The sequence below is a fragment of the Manis pentadactyla genome, chromosome 4, assembly GCF_030020395.1.
Source record: "Manis pentadactyla isolate mManPen7 chromosome 4, mManPen7.hap1, whole genome shotgun sequence".
NCBI lineage: Eukaryota > Metazoa > Chordata > Mammalia > Pholidota > Manidae > Manis > Manis pentadactyla.
Window position 1 is genome coordinate 78144796 of NC_080022.1, and position 19845 is coordinate 78164640.

The 19845-nt window shown below is 36.3% G+C and overlaps 1 protein-coding gene across 2 annotated transcripts in view; it reads right to left on the reverse strand.

The window, feature by feature from the left end:
- Window positions 1–19845, reverse strand: part of HFM1 (helicase for meiosis 1) — a 167542-nt gene that overhangs the window by 85523 nt on the left and 62174 nt on the right. For both annotated transcript variants that reach the window (XM_057500410.1, XM_036889361.2), the window contains 3 exons: window positions 18269–18360; window positions 16799–16905; window positions 16655–16702 (listed from right to left, as the gene is read on the reverse strand). In XM_057500410.1, the coding sequence (XP_057356393.1) occupies window positions 16655–16702; window positions 16799–16905; window positions 18269–18360 (247 nt within the window). The remainder of the gene's footprint in view (window positions 1–16654; window positions 16703–16798; window positions 16906–18268; window positions 18361–19845) is intronic.

Consider the following 19845-nt stretch of genomic DNA (forward strand, 5'->3'; position numbering starts at 1 on the left):
CCTTCCTAATTACAATGAATTCTTAAATAGAATTCGTGCCTCATATCAAATTTACCGAGTATCATAACTCCTCCAAGTGGTAAAGATACCTCAAGACAAATGCTGGGCATAGAAGCCACAGGGCATAAATATGCAAAGAAATAAAAAGCTAACCATTTCAAACAATAAGGCTTCTCTCTCACTTACCAACTTAACATTTCCCTGTATGGCCCCGGAAGATGACTGGTTAGCCAGAGACGGGTAAGATTCCTCAAGGGAGGAACAACCTAAGACAGGCACAGTCGCAGGGGGGTCATCAGGTGAGAAATTGGGGATCAACAGAGGTGAGGCTTAGAACCTCACCCTCCCTGTTCTGAGAGAAATCTTCTGCATATGTGGATGTTTTATTGCCCTTGTCTAGCTTGGATTAACACATAGTCTACAGGCACACACCTGATCATCTACATTTGCTCTCTTACAACACTAAACTATGTTTTCTACCTTTATGTTGTATCTACCTACCACTTCAGCATCTTATTAAAAATAATAAAGAGAGAAATGTGGTATCCACATATAAATCAAGTATAAAAATCAAATGTGTATTCATATTTGAACTGACTGTTTATAGTTCATAATGCATGAGCAAAACCAAAAGTTTCTGTGATGACTGCCCTTGTACTGTTCACTATGTAACTTATTCATTATGTAAGAATTTGTTCTCCATGTAAGAACTTGTTCGTTATGCTTCAGAAGATTGGAGACTGACGAAAATTAGGCTTGGGGTGGATTAATGATTGTGCATTGAGCATTGACTCCCCTATACAGAATTTTATTGTTGTTAACAACCATTTGATCAATAAATATGAGAGATGCCCTAACAACAACAACCAAAAAAAAGTACACACTTCCAATTGTAAAATAAATAAGTAACCGGGATGTAATGTATAGCATAAGGAATATAGTCAAAATATTGTAACAACTTGGTATGGTGATAGCTGGTACTTAGAATTATCATGTATATAAATGTTGAATCACTGTGTTGTACACCTGAAACTAATGTAATGTAATACTGTGTGTCAACTACCCTTCAATAAAAAATAATTATCTAAAAAAAAACCTACCAAAGAACAAAACCCCCGGGCCAGATGGATTTACCTCGGAATTTTATCAGACATACAGGGAAGACATAATACCCATTCTCCTTAAAGTTTTCCAAATAATAGAAGAGGAGGGGATACTCCCAAACTCATTCTATGAAGCTAACATCACCCTAATACCAAAACCAGGCAAAGAAAAGACCCCACCAAAAAAGAAAACTGCAGACCAATATCCCTGATGAACGTAGATGCAAAAATACTCAACAAAATTTTAGCAAACCGAATTCAAAAATACATCAAAAAGATTGTACACCATGACCAAGTGGGATTCATCCCAGGGATGCAAGGATGGCACAACATTTGAAAGTCCATCAACATCATCCATCACATCAACAAAAAGAAAGACAAAAACCACATGATCATCTCCATAGATGCTGAAAAAGCATTTGACAAAGTTCAACATCCATTCATGATAAAAACTCTCAGCAAAATGGGAATAGAGGGTAAGTACCTCAACATAATTAAGGCCATCTATGAAAAACCCACAGCCAACATTATATTGAACAGCGAGAAGCTGAAAGCTTTTCCTCTGAGATTGGGAACTAGACAGGAATGCCCACTCTCCCCACTGTTATTTAACATAGTACTGGAGGTCCCAGCCACAGCAATCAGACAAAACAAATAAATACAAGGAATCCAGATTGGTAAAGAAGAAGTTAAACTGTCACTATTTGCAGATGACATGATACTGTACATAAAAAACCCTAAAGACTCCACCCCAAAACTACTAGAACTGATATCGGAATACAGCAAAGTTGCAGGATACAAAATCAACACACAGAAATCTGTGGCTTTCCTATACACCAACAATGAACCAACAGAAAGAGAAATCAGGAAAACAACTCCATTCACAATTGCATCAAAAAAAAAAATACCTAGGAATAAACCTAACCAAAGAAGTGAGAGATTTATACTCTGAAAACTACAAGTCACTCTTAAGAGAAATTAAACGGGACACTAACAGATGGAAACTCATCCCATGCTCGTGGCTAGGAAGAATTAATATCGTCAAAATGGCCATCCTGCCCAAAGCAATATACAGATTTGATGCAATCCCTATGAAACTACCAGCAACATTCTTCAATGAACTGGAACAAATAATTCAAAAATTCATATGGAAACACCAAAGACCCCGAATAGCCAAAGCAATCCTGAGAAAGAAGAATAAAGTACGGGGGATTTCACTCCCCAACTTCAAGCTCTATTATAAAGCCATAGTAATCAAGACAATTTGGTACTGGCACAAGAGCAGAGCCACAGACCAATGGAACAGACTAGACAATCCAGACATTAACCCAGACATACATGGTCAATTAATATTTGATAAAGGAGCCATGGACATACAATGGCGAAATGACAGTCTCTTCAACAGATGGTGCTGGCAAAACTGGACAGCTACATGTAGGAGAATGAAACTGGACCATTGTCTAACCCCATATACAAAAGTAAACTCAAAATGGATCAAAGACCTGAATGTAAGTCATGAAACCATTAAACTCTTGGAAGAAAACATAGGCACAAACCTCTTAGACATAAACATGAGTGACCTCTTCTTGAACATATCTCCCCGGGCAAGGAAAACAACAGCAAAAATGAGTAAGTGGGACTATATTAAGCTGAAAAGCTTCTGTACAGCAAAAGACACCATCAATAGAACAAAAAGGATCCCTACAGTATGGGAGAATATATTTGAAAATGACAGATCTGATAAAGGCTTGCGTCCAGAATATATAAAGAGCTCACACGCCTCAACAAACAAAAAACAAATAACCCAATTAAAAAATGGGCAGAGGAACTGAACAGTTCTCCAAAAAAGAAATACAGATGGCCAACAGACACATGAAAAGATGCTCCACATCGCTAATTATCAGAGAAATGCAAATTAAAACTACAATGAGGTATCTCCTCACACCAGTAAGGATGGCTGCCATCCAAAAGACAGAGAACAACAAATGTTGGCGAGGCTGTGGAGAAAGGGGAACCCTCCTACACTGCTGGTGGGAATGTAAATTAGTTCAACCATTGTGGAAAGCAGTATGGAGGTACATCCAAATGCTCAAAACAGACTTACCATTTGACCCAGGAATTGCACTCCTAGGAATTTACCCTAAGAATGCAGCAATCAAGTATGAGAAAGATCAGTGCACCCCTATGTTTATCGCAGCACTATTTACAATAGCCAAGAATTGGAAGCAACCTAAATGTCCATCGATAGATGAATGGATAAAGAAGATGTGGTACATATACACAATGGAATACTACTCAGCCATAAGAAAAGGGCAAATCCTACCATTTGCAGCAACGTGGATGGAGCTGGAGGGTATTATGCTCAGTGAAACAAGCCAAGCGGAGAAAGAGAAATACCAAATGATCTCACTCATCTGTGGAGTATAAGAACAAAGGAAAAACTGAAGGAACAAAACAGCAGCAGAAACAAAGAACTCAAGAATGGACTAGCAGGTACCAAAGGGAAAGGGACTGGGGAGGATGGGTGGGTAGGTAGGGATGGGGGGGGAGAAAAAGTGGGGTATTAAGATTAGCATCCATAGGGGGGTGGGAGAAAGGGGAGGGCTGTACAACACAGAGAAGACAAGTAGTGATTCTGCAACATTTTGCTATGCTGATGGACAGTTACTGTAATGGGGTATATAGGGGGGACCTGGTATAGGGTGAGCCTAGTAAACAAAGTATTCATCATGTAAGTGCAGATTAATGTTAAAGAAAAAAAGCAGTTCCTGTGTGGTGACCTCCAATGAGCTCTACACAATGATATAAAGGGCATATAAAAGTGTAGGCAAAGGGTCTGTTTGTGTTTATACAGAGGATCAAAGCCAAATTTGGCTACCCCGAAAATGAACTAAGATACGATATGAAAAAGAACTTTCAACATCAGCACTCTCGGGAGGACTCATGCCAGAAGATGATCATCAAAAAAACCCCAACAAAGATCCACGCACTGCTACAGGTGTAGATGCATTCATCCCACCAATTCCTGGACTTTCCATGGGAATGAAGAAGGAGATATCTAAGCTGGCCTGTTCCTACAGTAAAACAACAAATTTGACTGGATCTATACGGTTGGAACTCAACCAAGAATTAGGAGAAGTGCAAATTGTAGCACTCCAAAATCTTACAACTACAGACTATTTACTGTTAAAAGAACATACGGGATGTGAACAGTCCCCAGGAATGGGTAGTTTTAATTTATCTGAATTCTCTCAGACTGTTCAAGTTCAGTTGGACATTATCCACCATATCATAGATAAGTTTTCACAAATGCCTAAGGTGCCTAACTGGTTTTCTTGGTTTCACTGGAGATGGCTGGTAATTACAGGTATGCTTTGGTTACATAACTATACTCCTATTATGTTAATGTGTGTGCACAATTTACTTAGTAGTTTAAAACCTATACATGCTGAAGTTACTCTACAAGAAGATATGTCAAAGAAATAATCAATCTCCCCAGGTTTTCTTCCACCTGCTACTTCTATAGCTTTTCTTCTTCCTAATTACAACCCTTAAATAGAATTCGTGCCATATATCGAATTTACCGAGTATCATAATTCTTCCAAGGGGTAAAGACACCTCAAGACAAATACTGGGCATAAATATGCAAAGAAGTAAAAAGCTAACCTTTTCAAACAATCAGGCTTCTCTCTCACTGATCAACTTTACATTTCCCTGTATTTCCCCGGAAGATGACTGGTTAGCCAGAGACGGGTAAGATTCCTCAAGGGAGGAACAACCTAAGACAGGCACAGTCGCAGGGGGGCCATCAGGTGAGAAAATGGGGATCAACAGAGGTGAGGCTTAGAACCTCCCCCCCCCATTCTGAGAGAAATCTTCTGCATATGTGGATGTTTTATTGCCCGTGTCTAGCTTGGATTAACACATAGTCTACAGGCACACACCTGATCATCTACATTTGCTCTCTTACAACACTAAACTATGTTTTCTACCTTTATCTTGTATCTACCTACCACTTCAGCATTTTATTAAAAATAATAGTAATAAAGAGAGAAATGTGGTACCCACACATAAATCAAGTATAAAAATCAAATGAATATTCATATTTGAACTGTTTATAGTTCATAATGCATGAGCAAAACCGAAAGCTTCTGTGATGACTGCCCCTGTAATGTTCACCATGTAACTTATTCACTATGTAAGAATTTGTACTCCATGTAAGAACTTGTTCGTTAAGCTTCAAAAGATTGGAGACTGACGAAAATTAGGCTTGGGGTGGATTAATAATTGTGCATTGAGCATTGACCCCCCCCCTATAGAGAATTTTATTGTTGTCAACAACCATTTGATCAATAAATATGAGAGATGCCCTCATAAAAAAAAATATATATATATATACATATATATACACACGCACTTCCAATTGTAAAATAAATAAGTAACCGGGATGTAATGTACAGCATAAGGAATATAGTCAAAATATTGTAACAACTTGGTATGGTGATAGCTGGTACCTAGAATTATCATGTATATAAATGTTGAATCACTGTGTTGTACACCTGAAACTAATGTAATACTGTGTGTCAACTACCGTTCAATAAAAAAAAAAAAGTCCTGCTGAAAGTGGCTTTATGGATGGTTTGAGGAAGAATTCTTGTTTTACGATTCTAAGATCTTTCTAGGTATTTACCATCTATTTTCCATCTATTTATATCTTTATGCCTTTCTGTGTTGTTATTTTATAATCCATCATTTTGTTTTTATATTTCTTGATAGGTTTATTTTTTTGGTATCTTGTGGGCTTTATACGGTGAATAGAGTCCTTTTTCACATTTCAAAACATTGCATTTTATAATCAGTTATAAATATTGATAGTATATAGGAAGGCTACTGGTTTTTGAATTTTTATTGTTTTATCCAACTATCTGATTGAAGTTTCTTAACAGTACTAATTGTTCTTCAGTTAGTTTTCTAGGATTTCGTAAGTAGACAATTATGTTATCTTATTAAAGAATAATAAAGATAGTTTTATTTCTTGATTTCTAATAGTTTTAAATCTTAATTTTTTTAACTCGTAGATGGAACCTCTCGTATACTGTTCTCTAGTTTTAGAGAGAGCAAACCTCCTTGTTTTATTACTGTTTTTAGTGGTCAAGTTTCCAATTTTTCACCATCAAGGGATTTCTCCAGTTTTTGCATTAGGTTCTGGGACCCATCAAACTCGTTCTCACTTATTTGTAACAACAGGTTTGGGTTCAGGCTAAAGAGCCAGCACCCATTTTAGTTCACCAGTGTCAGTGAATCTGAAATTTGGGTTTCTCCACAATTTCTTTCATGCCCTTTGTTCTTTGCAGGGTTGTTTTCTAAATTTTCTTGAATCAATTTTTGTTAATTTATATGATCTTCAAAAGTCATTCATATCATCCTGCTTGTCAGTTTTTATGATGGTGTTTTGTTCTCTGATCAGTTAAACATTTCCTCTGAATATGTAATGTCTCCTTTCTAGTTTCTGATATTATGTGCCCTCTCTTCTTTTTCTTAATAAGATTTGTGAAAGATTTCTATATTTTGATCTTTACAAGCCATTTATTTTTGAGTTATTGATCATGTTTTAAAGTTCTATACTTTTAAATATTTTTTGTCTTTTGCTTTCTGTTATTTTCTATTTCATTAATTTCTGATCTTGTCTTTATTCTACTTTTTGTAGTTTTAAAGTTTCTTGCTCGATTTTTTTTGTTTTTCTTATTTTCTATAAAATATTTAAGCCTACAAGGTGGAGGAAGACAAGTACCAAATGATTTCACTCACTTGTGAAGTATAACAACAAAGCAGAACTGAAGGAACAAAACAGCAGCAGACTCACATACTCCAAGGAGAGACTAGTAGTTACGAAAGAGGAAGGGGTGGGAGGATGGGTTGGGTTGGGATAGAGGGAGAGGGGGATTGGGGACATTATGACTGGCACAAATGGTGTGTGTGTGGGGGGGGTGTCAGAGGGAAGCCAGTGTAGCACAGAGAAGACAAGTAGTGACTCTGTGGCATCTTACTATGCTGATGGACAGTGACTGAATGGGGTTGGGTTAGGGGGGGCACTTGATAATAAGGGTGAATGTAGCAACCGCAAATTTACTCATAAGAAACCGTAAGAGGGTATATCAATGATACTTTAATAAAAAAAAATTTAAGCCTACAAATTTTCTAAGTATCACTTTGACATTGTTCTACAGATTTTCTCAATTTATTTTTATTCCAAATAGTTTGTTTTAATTTCCTCTTTAAGTTATTTAAAATCATGTTTTAAAATTTTAAAGTAGTAGTTCTTTTTATTTTGTTTTGTTTTGTTTTATTTATTTTTTTATTTTGTTATCATTAATCTACAATTACATGAATAACATTATGTTTACTAGGTTCCCCCTTCACCAAGTCCCCCCATAAACCCCATTACAGTCCAGCATAGTAAGATGCTGTACAATCACTACTTGTCTTTACTGTGTTGGCACAGCCCTCCCCGTGACTTCCACGACATTATACATGCTAATCGTAATGCCCCCTTTCTTTTCTCCCCCGCTTCTCCCTCCCTTCCCACCCATCCTCCCCAGTCCTTTTCCCTTTGGTAACTTAGTCCATTCTTGGTTTCTGTGAGTCTGCTGCTGTTTTGCTCCTTCAGTTTTTTCTTTGTTCTTATACTCCACAGATGAGTGAAGTAATTTGGTATTTGTCTTTTTATGCCAGGCTTATTTCACTGAGCATAATACCCTCTAGCTCCACCCATGCTGTTGCAAATGGTAGGATTTGTTTTCTTCTTATGGCTGAATAATATTCCATTATGTATATGTACCACATCTTCTTTATCCATTCATCTACTGATGGACACTGAGGTTGCTTCCATTTCTTGGCTATTGTAAACAGTGCTGTGATAAACATAGGGATAAATATGTGCTTTTCAAACTGGGCTGCTGCATTCTTAGGGTAAATTCCTAGAAGTGGAATTCCTGGGTCAAATGGTATGTCTATTTTGAGCTTTTTGAGGAACCCCCATACTGCTTTTCACAATGGTTGAACTAATTTACATTCCCACCAGCAGTATAGGAGGGTTCCCCTTTCTCTACAACCTCGCCAACATGTGTTGTTCTTTGTCTTTGGGACGGTGGCGATCCTTACTGGTGTGAGGTGATATCTCATTGTGGTTTTAGTTTGCATTTCTCTCATGACTAGCGATGTGGAGCATCTTTTCATGTGTCTGTTGGCCATCTGAATTTCTTCTTTGGAGAACTGTGTTCAGCTTCTCTGCCCATTTTTTAATTGGATTATTTGCTTTTTGTTTGTTGAAGTGCATGAGCTCTTTATATATTTTGGATGTCAACCCTTTATCGGATCTGTCATTTATGAATATATTCTCCCATACTGTAGGATGCCATTTTGTTCTATTGATGGTGTCCTTTGCTGTACAGAAGCTTTTCAGCTTGATATAGTCCCACTTGTTCATTTTTGCTTTTGTTTCCCTTGGCCAGGAGATATGTTTGTGAAGAAGTCACTCATGTTTATGTCCAAGAGATTCATTCAGTTCTTTGATCCACTTCGAATTTACTTTTGTGTATGGGCTTAGACAATGATCCAGTTTCATTCTCCTACATGTAGCTGTCCAGTTTTGCCAGCACCATCTGTTGAAGAGACTGTCATTTCCCCATTGTATGTCCATGGCTCCTTTATCATATATTAATTGGCCATATATGTTTGGGTTAATATCTGGAGTCTCTGTTCTGTTCCATTGGTCTGTGGCTCTGTTCTTGTGCCAGTACCAAATTGTCTTGATTACTGTGGCTTTGCAGTAGAGCTTGAAGATGGGGAGCGAGATCCCCCCCCACCCCATTTTATACTTCCTTCTCAGGATTGCTTTGCCTATTCGGGGTCTTTGGTGGTTCCATATGAATTTTTGAACAATTTGTTCCAGTTCGTTGAAGAATGCTGTTGGTAATTTGATAGGGATTGCATTGAATCTGTAGATTGCTTTGGGCAGGATGGCCATTTTGACGATATTAATTCTTCCTAGCCAAGAGCATGGGATGAGTTTCCATTTGTTAGTGTCCTCTTTAATTTCTCTTAAGAGTGTCTTGTAGTTTTCAGGGTACAGGTCACTTCGTTGGTTAGGTTTATTCCTAGGCATTTTATTCTATTTGATGCAATTGTGAATGGAATTGTGTTCCTGATTTCTCTTTCTGTTAGTTCATTGTTAGTGTATAGGAAAGCCACAGATTTCTGTGTATTAATTTTGGGTCCTGCAACTTTGCTGAATTCCGATATTAGTTCTGGTAGTTTTGGAGTGGAGTCTTTAGGGTTTTTTATGTACAATATCATGTCATGTGCAAATAGTGACAGCTTGACTTCTTCTTTACCAATCTGGATGCCTTGTATTTCTTTGTTTTGTCTAATTGTCATGGCTAGGACCTCCAGTACTATGTTAAATAACAGTGGGGAGAGTGGACATCCCTGTCTTTTTCCCGATCTCAGAGGAAAAGCTTTCAGCTTCTCGCTGTTAAGTATGATGTTGGCTGTGGGTTTATCATATATGGTCTTTATTATGTTGAGGTATTGCCCTGTATACCCATTTTGATGAGAGTTTTTATCACGAATGGATGTTGAATTTTGTCGAATGCTTTTTCAGCATCTATGGAGATGATCATGTGGTTTTTGTCCTTTTTGTTGATGTGGTGGAAGATGTTGATGGATTTTTGAATGTTGTACCATCCTTGCATCCCTGAGATGAATCCCACTTGGTCATGGTGTATGATCCTCTTGATGTACTTTTGAATTCAGTTTGCTAATATTTTGTTGAGTATTTTTGCATCTATGTTCATCAGGGATATTGGTCTGTAATTTTCTTTTTTGGTGGGGTCTTTACCTGGTTTTGGTATTAGGGTGATGCTGGCTTCATAGAATGAGTTTGGGAGTATTCCCTCCTCTTCTATTTTTTGGAAAACTTTTAGGAGAATGGTATTATGTCTTCCCTGTATGTCTGATAAAATTCCGAGGTAAATCCATCTGGCCCGGGGGTTTTGTTCTTTGGTAGTTTTTTGATTACCGCTTCAATTTCGTTGCCGGTAATTGGTCTGTTTAGATTTTCTGTTTCTTTCTGGGTCAGTCTTGGAAGGTTGTATTTTTCTAGGAAGTTGTCCATTTTTCCTAGGTTTCCCAGCTTGTTAGCATATAGGTTTTCATAGTAGTCTCTAATAATTCTTTGTATTTCTGTGGGGTCCGTCGTGATTTTTCCTTTCTCGTTTCTGATACTGTTGATTTGTGTTGACTCTCTTTTCCTCTTAATAAGTCTGGCTAGAGGCTTATCTATTTTGTTTATTTTCTCGAAGAACCAGCTCTTGGTTTCATTGATTTTTTCTATTGTTTTATTCTTCTCAATGTTCTTTATTTCTTCTCTGATCTTTATTATGTCCCTCCGTCTGCTGACTTTAGGCCTCATTTGTTCATCTTTTTCCAATTTCAATAATTGTGACGTTAGACTATTCATTTGGGATTGTTCTTCCTTCTTTAAATAGGCCTGGATTGCTATATACTTTCCTCTTAGGACTGCTTTCACTGCATCACACAGAAGTTGGGGCTTTGTGTTGTTGTTGTCATTTGTCTCCATATATTGCTGGATTTCTATTTTAATTTGGTCATTGATCCATTGATTATTTAGGAGCATGTTGTTAAGCCTCCATGTGTTTGTGGGCCTTTTTGCTTTCTTTGTACAATTTATTTCTAGTTTTATCCCTTTGTGGTCCGAGAAGTTGGTTGGTAGAATTTCAGTCTTTTGGAATTTACTGAGGCTCTTTTTGTGGCCTAGTATGTGGTCTATTCTGGAAAATGTTCCATGTGCACTTGAGAAAAATGTGTATCCTGCTGCTTTTGGGTGTACAGTTCTGTAGATGTCTATTGTGTCCATCTGTTCTAGTGTGCTGTTAAGTGCCTCTGTGTCCTTACTTATTTTCTGTCTGGTGGGTCTGTCCTTTGGAGTAAGTGCTGTGTTAAAGTCTCCTAAAATGAATGCATTGCATTCTATTTCCTCCTTTAATTCTGTTAGTATTTGTTTCACATATGTTGGTGCTCCTGTATTGGGTGCATATATATTTATAATGGTTATATCCTCTTGTTGGACTGACCCCTTTATCATTATGTAATGTCCTTCTTTGTCTCTTGTTACTTTCTTTGAAGTCTATTTTGTCTGATACTAATACTGCAACACCAGCTTTTTTTCTCCCTGTTGTTTGCATGAAATGTCTTTTTCCATCCCTTGACTTTTTGTCTGTGTATGTCTTTGGGTTTGAGGTGAGTCTCTTGTAGGCAGCACATAGATGGGTCTTGCTTTCTTGTCCATTCTATTACTCTGTGTCTTTTGATTGGTGCATTCAGTCCATTTACATTCAGGGTGATTATTGAAAGATATGTACTTATTGCCATTGCAGGCTTTAGATTCATGGTTACCAAAGGTTCAAGGTGTAGCTTCTTTACTATCTAACTGTCTAACTTAACTCGCTTATAGACCTATTGTAAACACAGTCTGATGATTCTTTATTTCTCTCCCTTCTTATTCCTCCTCCTCCATTCTTTATATGTTGGGTGTTTTATTCTGTGCTCTTTTGTGTGTCCTTTGACTGCTTTTGTGGGTAGTTGATTTTATTTTTTGCCTTTAGTTAGTATTTGGTTGGTCTGCTTTCTTTGCTGTGATTTAATTTTCTCTGGTGATGTCTGTTTAGCCTTAGGAGTGCTCTATCTAGAGCAGTCCCTCTAAAACACCCTGTAGAGGTGGTTTGTGGGAGGCAAATTCCCTCAACTTTTGCTTGTCTGGGAATTGTTTAATCCCTCCTTCATATTTAAATAATAATCGTGCTGGATACAGTATCCTTGGTCCAAGGCACTTCTGTTTCATTGCATTGAATATATCAAGCCATACTCTTCTGGCCTATAAGGTTTCTGTTGAGAAGTCTGATGATTGCCTGATGGGTTTTCCTTTCTAGGTGACCTTTTTTTCTCTCTCTGGCTGCCTTTAATACTCCGTCCTTCTCCTTGATCTTTGCCATTTAAATTATTATGTGTCTTGGTGTTGTCCTCCTTGGGTCCCTTCTGTTGGGAGTTCTGTGGGCTTCCATGGTCTGAGAGACTATTTCCTCCCTCAGTTTGGGGAAGTTTTCAGCAATTATTTCTTCAAATACACTTTCTATCCCTTTTTCTCTCTCTTCGTCTTCTGTACCCCTATAATGTGGATATTGTTCCGTTTGTATTGGTCACACAATTCTCTTAATATTCTTTCATTCCTAGAGATCCTTTTATCTTTCTCTGCTTCAGCTTATCTGTGTTCCTGTTCTCTGATTTCTATTTCATTAATGGCCTCTTGCATCTCATCCATTCTGCTCTTATGTCCTTCCAGAGATTGTTTTATTTCTGTATTCTCCCTCCCAACTTCATCTGTTAGCTCTTGCATATTTCTCTGCAGCTCCATCAGCATGGTTATGACCTTTATTTTGATTTCTTTTTCAGGATGATTGGATAAATCTATCTCCTCAGGCTCCTTCTCAGGGGTTGTCTGTGTTGTTTTTGTCTGAATCAAATTTTTCTGCCTTTTCATGGTAGTAGAGGCAGTCATGCATAGTTGGCAAGTTTGTCAGCTGGAAGAACAAAGTCCCTTCTTGCTTGTTGGTCACCTTCCTCTCCTGCAAAGATGGCGACCCTTAGCAGCTTGTGTTGGGCAGCTACATGCAAACGGAGCCTCTGAGTCCAGTCTGGGTGGCTGCCAAGGAGGCTCTGCGCAGCTGCTGTGGGCATGGCCAGTCAGGCTGCTCCCGTTATGGTGTGGTCACACTGGAGGGGGAGTGGATGGGAGGCTGTTTATCACCATGGGGGGCCTCAGAGCTGTGCTGCCTCCCAGTGGCTTAGGGCACCTGGTGTTCCCCTGGATTCCCAGCTGCTGCCCTGAGTGTGCCAGGACGCTTCTGTCCAGTAGTGAGGCCCCTGTCCCTTTAAGACTTTCAAAATGCACTTGCTTTTCTTTTGTCCCAGGGGCACCGGCTGCGGCGAACCACTCGCAGGTTTTACCGTTACGTTTCCCTAATATCCAGCACACTGTGCACTGTGTGTCTGCACTCCTAGTGTGGATGATTAGGGCTGGGTATTTAGCAGTCCTGGGCTCCCTCTCCCTCCCCGCTCCATCTCCTCTCCTACTGCCGTGGAGCTGTGGTAGGGGACATGCTCACGTCCCGTCGGGCTGCAGCTTGTATCTTACCCCCTTTGTGAGGCGCTGAGTTCTCACAGATGTAGATGTAGCCTGGCTATTGTACTGTATCTTCTGGTCTCTCTTTTAGGAATAGTTGTATTTGTTGTATTTTCAAAAATATATATGGTTTTGAGAGGAGATTTCCACTGCCCTACTCATGCCACCATCTTGGCTCCTCCCATCCTCTCGTTACCTTCTTAATAGCAGATCTCAATTTTATTCTAAACACATTATCACTAAGAAATTTACCAGACTCCTTTGCACTTATGTGTAGCCTTGTAACTAGGTACAAAATTGTTATCTAGGACTTCCATCAAGTCCAAGTTCTAGCCAGTGAGCAAAAGTGTTATCTGGGACTTCCAAGAAATCTATTGAAAGGAAAGGATATTCAAATGTAATGGTTGAAGCCTTAGCAGTCATTTTGGACTATGAAGTGTCCTTGAAATGGGTGAGATAGCAAAACAGAAAGACAGGGATCCAAATACTGATGACACAATAAACCTACCATTTCTACCTCAGATTACTAATTAGAGTTGTCTATTCTGTGAGAGAAAAGTAGCCTATGTTGTTTAAGCTATTGTTAATTCATTTTCTTACTATTTTACATAGTTGAGCCTAATCGTAAGAAACATAGAATAGATAGGAGAGACCTTTCTAACAAGACACAAAACCTATAAGTCATAAGGAAAAAAACTAATGTATGATTTGGTACTTCAGTAGAAAGCCAAATAAGATGTATATGCCTCCTAATAATTAAGGATTTGCAAACTGCAAAATGTAACTTTTCACCCACTAGCTTGACAAAAGTTCAAAGATACCAAACAATTTTGGGGGATTATGTGTGGAAATACTCTTCTTACACTGTGGGTGGGAATTGTAAACCAGAGAAGCCTTTTCAAAGGCAATGTGGCATTGTATACTAAATCTTTTCATGTATATACCCTTTCGTCCAGAAATCCTTGAAAAATATGGTTTAAATATAAGAAAGTTCATTTCATCACTATTGTAATAGCAAAACATTATAAATTAACTCTTCATCAAGAAAGGAATGGCTAAAAGCTACAATATATTTATACTACCAAATACATTGTTATTAAAACATACATTGCTATAAAAATAAATGATATTGATGTATATATATCAATATAGAATTTTCATGACAAAGCACAAGAGAAATAATTATAGTATGACCTTATTTATATAGTAGAAATTACATATGTTAATTGGCACACATATGTACCAAATAATAGAAAGGAAATTGGAAGGATGAACAATGAACTACTATTAACAGATGCTTCCAGGGGACAAAGATAGAAGGTCAAGGGAGACTGTATTTTTTGCTTTAAAAGTTTTATTTTGATCCTAAAAATGAACCCATGCCTTATTAATATAATAAGAAAATAGTAAGAACTCAGATTTGAAAATATATCCCATGAGTTCATTGGAAAATATTAAAGAAAAGAGAGCTAGAACTGAAGATAAAAGACCTGGGAATTAAAGTTATGAAAAATAAAAATAGCTCTAAATTTAAGGGCAGAAACTTAAAAGATAAAACTTTAAAATTAAGAGGACTGACACCTACTTGAAAAAAGAACAAATCTGAAGTTCAGTAAAGTAACAGGGATATGAGGGAGACATGAAATTGGTGACTACTAGCCATCATTACACAAAAAGGGCTGTGCATTTTGGATTAAGAAAAGACCCCATACACATTCTCTCTTCCTGGCCATGCTCAAGTAGGTGCATAAAGGTAGGAAATTATAATGAGAATCTAAATTATGATATGTATAAAAACAATTGTAAAGCATTAACTTTTAAAATCTGACATCCCCAATCAAAAAAGTGTGACCCAATTTAAGTCAATGTAAATGGCAGCATTAAAACTGCAAATAGAGCATTTCCAAGAAGTTGCTTGTGGAAAAATACCTTGATTTAATTTGACTTAATATTTGATGCAACAAAGTATACTGGAAAAAACATTGAAAGAATCAACAGATCTAGATTCTAGTTCTAGCAAAGTCCCCTATTAGGCAAGTCACAATTTATCTAGGCATCACTAACTTCATTTGTAAAATGAGAGGATTGGGTTATTCAACCTCTAAGTTATGTATTCTCTCTTAAGGATATTTGAATTTCTGGAGAAATACAGCTAAGAAACAGATGATCTTCCTGTTGAGTTGTATACACCTATGAGAAATTTATTTCTGAGACTTCAGATTAAATTCAATGAGTTGTCACTACAGTGACCTCTTCTAGTGAGGAGTAAAAAGAAATTTTTTGGCTACTTAGTTTTATTGAACCACATAAAAAAATCATTTTTACCTGAAATTGTACCATCTAAATCAAAAGGTTTAACACTAAGACCCAAATGCAATTGGCCCTTGAACAATGCAAGGGCTAGGTGTACCGACCCTTTGTTCAATCCAAAATCCATGTGTAACTTTAGACTCCCCCAAAATTTAAACTACTAACAGCCTACTGTTGATGGGAAGCCTTACCAATAGCATAACTAGTCAATTAACACATATTTGTTGTTACATGTATTACATAATGTATTCTTATAATAATGTTGTTTTGAATTATTGCAAATCACTGAAACATTTTCTAAAATACTTACTGAAAAATACATGCATATAAGTAGACCCATCCAGTTGTAACACCTGTTGATCAAGGGTCAACTCTACTCAGAAAACCAATCACTTGGCATAGCAAAAAAGAATACTGTATCTCTTACTGCACACTGCGAAAAGTCACAGGTTATAATGTAACCTTAATTTACTCTTCTAACTATTACTCTTTTATATAAATTTCCCATTCTTGGCACAATAGCAATCCCACTGTCACACATGCATTCCTTCATTCATGTTTTTGCTTTTACTATTTATCTCTCCCAGAATGCCACTATCGTTAGACACTTATTACATCTGTTTTCATACTGTCCGTTGTTTTTATACACATGGTTCTCATTCAAGTTAACTTGAAAGTTCCTGGTGATAAGTTTGCCTTCTTTTTATTGCCTACCTTGCCTCCTCAGAACACACTCTCAATAAATGCTTGTTGGTAAAAATTCACAAATCATCTATTTTAATTAAAGTTTGAAAGTTTTTGGAAATTAATTTCACATCTGCATTCTGACATCTTATTTTTATGTAAATATATTCTTTTTGTATTAAGTAAAACAAATTTTAAATGTTTTAAAACTAAAAAAACTTCATTAGCATAAATCATCAACATACAGTATTTAAATACATACTTAAATAATTTTAAGATATTTAACAATTATCTTTACCAGTTAACTTTCATTTCTCTTGTTTTAATTTTTCCTTCCATTGGAAATCTGTGAAAAACACAAAGCAAACCTTTTATTATTATTACTTATTTTAACTAACTAAAACTTTTTAAAATTTATTTAAAACACATTTAATTTCTGTACCTGATAGTTATCCGATTTGGATCTTTGTTTAAAGTATTTAGTGTTTTCTTTTCATTTATCCTTAATTGCACATCCAGAAACTCCTTGCAGCTGGCTATCATCGTGACCTATAAAATTTCAGCATTTGTTCATTTAATTATGTCTGTTCTTTACTTATTTTCTTAAATTCTTTATCTTATTTATTTATTTTTCATGTTGCCTTGGGGCACCACAGTTTTATCATTTAGCATAATAGAGTTAAAAATTTGCTTCATACATTTTGCTTCTTTAAGAATTCATTCATTCATTCATTCACTCACAAATGTTTAAACACTTGCTATATGCCAGGAATTTTACTTCACACTGGGACTACCAATAAGACTGTAAAGATTAACAAAATAAAATTTTAAATATTCACTCCAGTGCTACCACACCATAAGCACTCAATAAATGTAGCTCTTGTTACTACTACTATTGATACTTTCTATAGTTTGCAAGTCATTATCCCTATTGAAGCAAATTTTATAATTGAAAAAATGCTTTATATCTTAAGAAATTTGTATTCTAGAAACAAGTTCTGCCAAATGATTTTGAGTAAAACATTCTCTGTGCCTTGGTTTTGCACATCTACAAATTGAAACTAACACCTGTTCTAATTCTCTTACACACTGAATTCAAAATCAAGTGAATTAATGTTAACATTAGGGATTTTCTACTCTTAATTCCTTCTTAGTTAAATATAACATTTACATGAAAATACATGGTACTTTTCATCAATTTTTGTCCTTATCATAATCAACTTAGATATTTTAAATAAAAATGTATTGCTTAAATTTGAAAATAAATATAAATCTCATTGCATATTCTTGTCCCCAGTATAGGTAGAAAGGATCAATGCAGTTACCAAGTACCAATACCATGACTATGGTTCTATTCACTGTAGTAGCTGCAAAGTCGCCCCTACTTAGAACAAGTTTTTACTCCCATTTTCTACTCCACAGATCTTTTTTACTGATCTATCACCAATGCTTTTCTATTTCTATTGTTACTGCTACTCTGATGGAAAAGATTTATGGAAGAGCTGCGAGAACATGGCACACATGTCCCTCATTTTCCCTCACTCACAGTCAACTTTCCTAATGGATCATGCCACATCATTTTGGAATTTTTCTCAACAGAATACGTTTGGTAGTCACTATGAAGGTAATCAGCATTATCGTGTAAGTTGAAACATACTTGCCATCTCTACTTGGGGTATGTATATAAATTTTCTTAGCCCTTATACAGAGACACAACTGAAAATATATTCTAAGGAGTAATATTCTATATCTCATGATCAAAAGTATATAAGGGGGAGATACATAAGCACTATTAGATATACTTTCTTTTCTACTCATTCATTGTTAAATTACATGATATATATAAATCAGTTGTTTCCTCAATATTATTTTATATCATTATATATTTATTTTCTAGTGAAAATTAACTTACCAGATCTGATAGAGTTTCTTTCCCACTGATGGTACAAAATTTCTTCACTGTCTCAAATGTTATATAATACCAAGCCATCAATCTTCCTGCCTCTATGGGTAAAGATGGAAAAATAAACATTTATCCACCATAAACATAAAAAGGGCCCCCTATTGTTCCTTCAGCACATCTCCTCTGATCTGCCCATACCCCAACTCTCAGGTGTATACTCTGTCTCTCTGTCTTTTAATCTTATTTTCCAAATAAACCGTTAATGCTCAACCACTTTTTTTGTGCCCATTCTTGAATTCTTCCTTGCAACAAGACCAAGGACCCATCTCTGGTAACATTACCACTTAAGAAATTACAAGGGTTTTAGGAGATTTGTGCCAGGAACCATGGGCAGAAACCAATATATATTTTCTATTCACTGATACCCTAGTATGCGATAAGGAATATGTATACCTCTGTCTGATGACTGCCTGGACACAGAATTACTAAGGAATGAAAAAGAAACCAAAGATATAAAATATTTTATAATAACATTGGAATTACTAAGGAATGAAAGAGAAACCAAATATATAAAATATTTTATAATCTTAGACTTGGCAAAATGGTAATGCTACTGAGAGTAGGCAAATAGAAATATATTTTCCTAACCTTGGAAAAGAGAGCAACAACTCATGCTTATAGTAAAATGTTTTTACATTCATTATCCCATTTGATCATCACAACAACCAAATAAGGTAAGTAGGACATATAATATATTCCTGTTTTTCAGAGAATAAACTAAGAGTAAGTAAGCATCTAACAAATGGTTACAGCTAACACTCAGCTAACAAGTGGTACTGGAGCTGAAATTCAGGTATTTGGAACCCAAATTTTATGTTCATTCCATTTCACATTATTCCAGGCCAAATTAACTGTTATATGCTTCTGTGTGTTAAGCTTCATGTCATATATGTAAGTAAAGACTTCAAATAGAAAATTGAGGTTAAAATTTTGTAATGAAGGTGACAGACCAGGATCACAACTGCAATTTTGAATTCATTTATATAAAGACTATAGCTGAAGCTGTGAAGATCAATTGCTTTCAAAGAAATGATCATAAGCTGGGAGAATAAAGGTCCAAGGTCTACAACTTTAAGAATTCCATAGTAAAGCAAAAAAACGTCAGCAAATAGAGATTGATTGAAGAAGCAGGACAACCAAAAGAGTATGAAGAAAATTAATCAGGTAGTGTTCACTGATGATGGAGAAAGAGGGGGAAAATGTTGCATAGATAATTTATTAGGCATCTTTAAAAGCAGAAGGAATGGTATAAGTGGATTCAAGAAGTTCCACAGGGAAGGAAAGATAGTGAGAATAAGGTTTCTGAGAGTGAAAGTATCTAAACAGATGAAGTTACAGTAGTGATTCTCATACCCCCTTCTAGCAAGACACCCTAGAATACACAGAGGGTAATTTCCACAAACAAAATTAGATTTATCGGAATAAGAATCATGGGAGAAAGGAAAAAAATATTATAAATCTAGAACTGAGAGTCAGAGCAGTAAACTGTTTTAAAAACTTAGCCTTCTATTAAATACAAATAAAAA